The sequence below is a fragment of the Trypanosoma theileri genome (genome assembly GCF_002087225.1).
Source record: "Trypanosoma theileri isolate Edinburgh chromosome Unknown TM35_Tth_54_V1, whole genome shotgun sequence".
NCBI classification, from domain to species: domain Eukaryota; phylum Euglenozoa; class Kinetoplastea; order Trypanosomatida; family Trypanosomatidae; genus Trypanosoma; species Trypanosoma theileri.
Genome location: NW_021639896.1, coordinates 69,937 through 72,687, shown reverse-complemented (window position 1 = coordinate 72,687; position 2,751 = coordinate 69,937). Strand labels below are relative to the sequence as shown.

The 2,751-nt window shown below is 44.9% G+C and overlaps 1 protein-coding gene across 1 annotated transcript; it reads left to right on the top strand.

Annotated features, from left to right (window-relative positions):
* Nucleotides 1–302: 302 nt before the first annotated feature.
* Nucleotides 303–2,714, top strand: TM35_000541330 (surface protease GP63; the record flags this gene model as incomplete). Its single annotated transcript, XM_029030758.1, has 1 exon — nt 303–2,714. The coding sequence occupies one exon, from the start codon at nt 303–305 to the stop codon at nt 2,712–2,714; it is 2,412 nt and encodes an 803-aa protein (XP_028877975.1).
* Between the last annotated feature and the right edge of the window lie 37 nt (nt 2,715–2,751).

Sequence of the window (2,751 nt, the reverse complement as noted above, 5' to 3'; positions counted from 1 at the left end):
GCGTTTCTGACACAACCCCCTCCCACCGCCTGTGCCCGTGCAGTGGGGCTGATGCGGCCCCGCCACGTGTTCATTGTGCGTATCCACAGTCTGCTAGACAGTGGCTCTCTGTTACTTTCATGTGTCTCTCTTTTTCTTCTTTTTTTATGGGTGGGGTCATGGTTTCCCATTTCCTCCTTATTTTTCCTTCTATGCTTGTTTGACAACCCTGCATTTGATTTTCTGTTACCAATATTTCTTTTTCTTCTCTTCTGCATACAGACACACAAATACACAAACCCTTCAAGATTACACGTGAAGGAATGCGGCGTCTCTTCTTGTTTGCTCCGTTGCTCCTTCTGTACTGCACCCTTGTCACTCATGCTGTGACAGAGCACCACCAATGTATGTTTGACAGAGTGACCACGCGTATTGGTGCTGATTTTAAAGTTGATGATCGTGATTCAATTGGAATGCAAAACTTGAGAGGTCGTAGGGTTTCCAATGCAAATGGCAGATCGTCTCCAACTTTTAAAACCAGAGAAGATCCTTCTAATGGATGGGACCCCATTCGCATAAAACTTGTCACTGATAATTTGAAAAAGGATGGACATCACTGTTCAGATAAGGTCAAGACGCTTAAAACCTTATTGAACGGTGAGTTTAGTTGCACAAAAGATGATGTTTTGACGCCAGAGAAAGAGAAAATTCTTGTTAAAGAGATTCTTCCTGAGGCAATTAAACTGCACGAGGAACGGCTTTTTGTGGAGCGTTTGAAGGGTCCTATTGTCGTGCCGCAGTTCTCCAAGAATGATGGTCTTTGTTCCCAGCTCATACCAGAAGAGCATAAAACCACTGGTGTTCCAGAGGCGGACATGGTGCTCTTCGTAGCTGCACAGCCGACAACTAATGGGACATTCGCGTGGGCGGCAACATGTGCGACATTAGATTCTGATGGTCGTCCAGTTATTGGGATCATCAATTACGGTCCACGGTATATTGTGGCCACACCACAGCGTGTACGCGTTGCTGCTCACGAGATTGCCCATGCACTTGGATTTAATTTCGAGTTGATGAAAAGGAAAGATATGGTCCGTAATGATGTTAACTTGCGTAATAAGTCAAACGTTGCGCTTGTTAACTCTGAAAACACACTGAGGGAGACCATGGACCATTATAACTGTGATTCTACCGAAGGTATGGAACTGCGTGTGGTGCTTTTGCCAAGACAACTACGAACTAAAGGAAATAACGGTAGATTGCATGAAGGACGACCAAATCCACGTGAAGGAAGACAAAGGTCAGATAAACGGACACGAGCACACCCACATGTTCAAGACGGAAGAAGATCACTAGCGCCGCGCGTTGTGACTGCAAGTGTACAAGAGGAATATGAGCTGGGAAAATCACACAGTAATGCTATTGATGGTCGTTTGACAGGGAAGGAGTCTGTTGGCAGTGTTGTGCAAGAGAGACGTGGAGAAGAGGGTTTCAGTTCTGCCAAGTTTACACAGAATGTACATCATTCATCAAATGTCTTCTCGAAAAGACGTTCACTATACCTTCAAGCTACAGTTGCGGAATCTCAAAGCACATGCAGTCCTGGCAAACCAGTGGAGACTGAAAAGGGTGGTACAAGGTGTATTGTCGAGACGAAACGATTTCTTCCAGAAAACATGGAAATAATCACACAGTCACACTGGAGTCGACGAAACGCGAAGGACGAGTTGATGGTTGGTCTCGTCGGTGCTGGGTACTACACCGCACTCACATTGGGCGCTTTCGCTGATCTGGGCTACTACAAAGTTAATTGGACAATGGCAGAGCAGATGAGTTGGGGCAATAAAGCTGGTTGTGAATTCTTGAATGATAAGTGTGTTAACGACGGGGAAACGAAGTTCCCCAACATGTTCTGCACAACCGAAGCCACTGATGGTACTGAGTCACTACAGTGCACATCTGACCGTCAGTCGCTGGGAAGTTGCAGCAGTTTTGGAGCGAAAAAAAAAGATAACAAACCCCTTCCGGAGCATTTCCGATACTTTTCCGAGAACAATAAGGTTGGTTCACAAGAACCTGCACAAATGGATTACTGTCCTTTTATTAAGGCAAAGCACGGTTACAGTTGCATCAGTGGGGAGCAGAGCAATATGCCTGAAAGTAAGATTGGTATCAACTCACGTTGTGTGGAGGGTAAGGATCTAAAGGCTGACAACAATGCAGCAGTTGGTGCCGTGTGTGTGGAGGTGTCTTGCAAGTTCAAAAAGGTAATTGTGCGGTACAGTGGAAACGATAAGTGGTACAGTTGTCCTGAAGGAGAAAATCTAACTGTGAATGGGACTGCACTGCAGGGTAAAATTGTGTGCCCCAAATACGCTGATGTGTGCAATACAATCAACAAAACTCTGGATGAGTCACAAGGTCCATCAACAGACCCAGACACTGTTGAAAAAGTCCAAACAAGTCAAACAGAAGGTGAGACAACCACTGGAACCACCAAACCAAGTGAAAATGATGGAAACTTCGGAGTTTCTCTACCGGTGGTACAAAATGAGGCAAGTACGACTACAGAATCAAACCCCAGTGAAACTAAGGAAGAAAACATTACCTCATTTTTGAATGGGCAGAATAATAATATTGTTGCGAAAAAAGGCATTGATGGTTCTCTTAAAGCTAATGTTTTCGCGAGTGTTATGTTTGTTTTCTTGACACTCTCTGCGATAATGTTGCCGTGAGGTCTGCCTCTTATATACATTTGTGTGGAACACGATA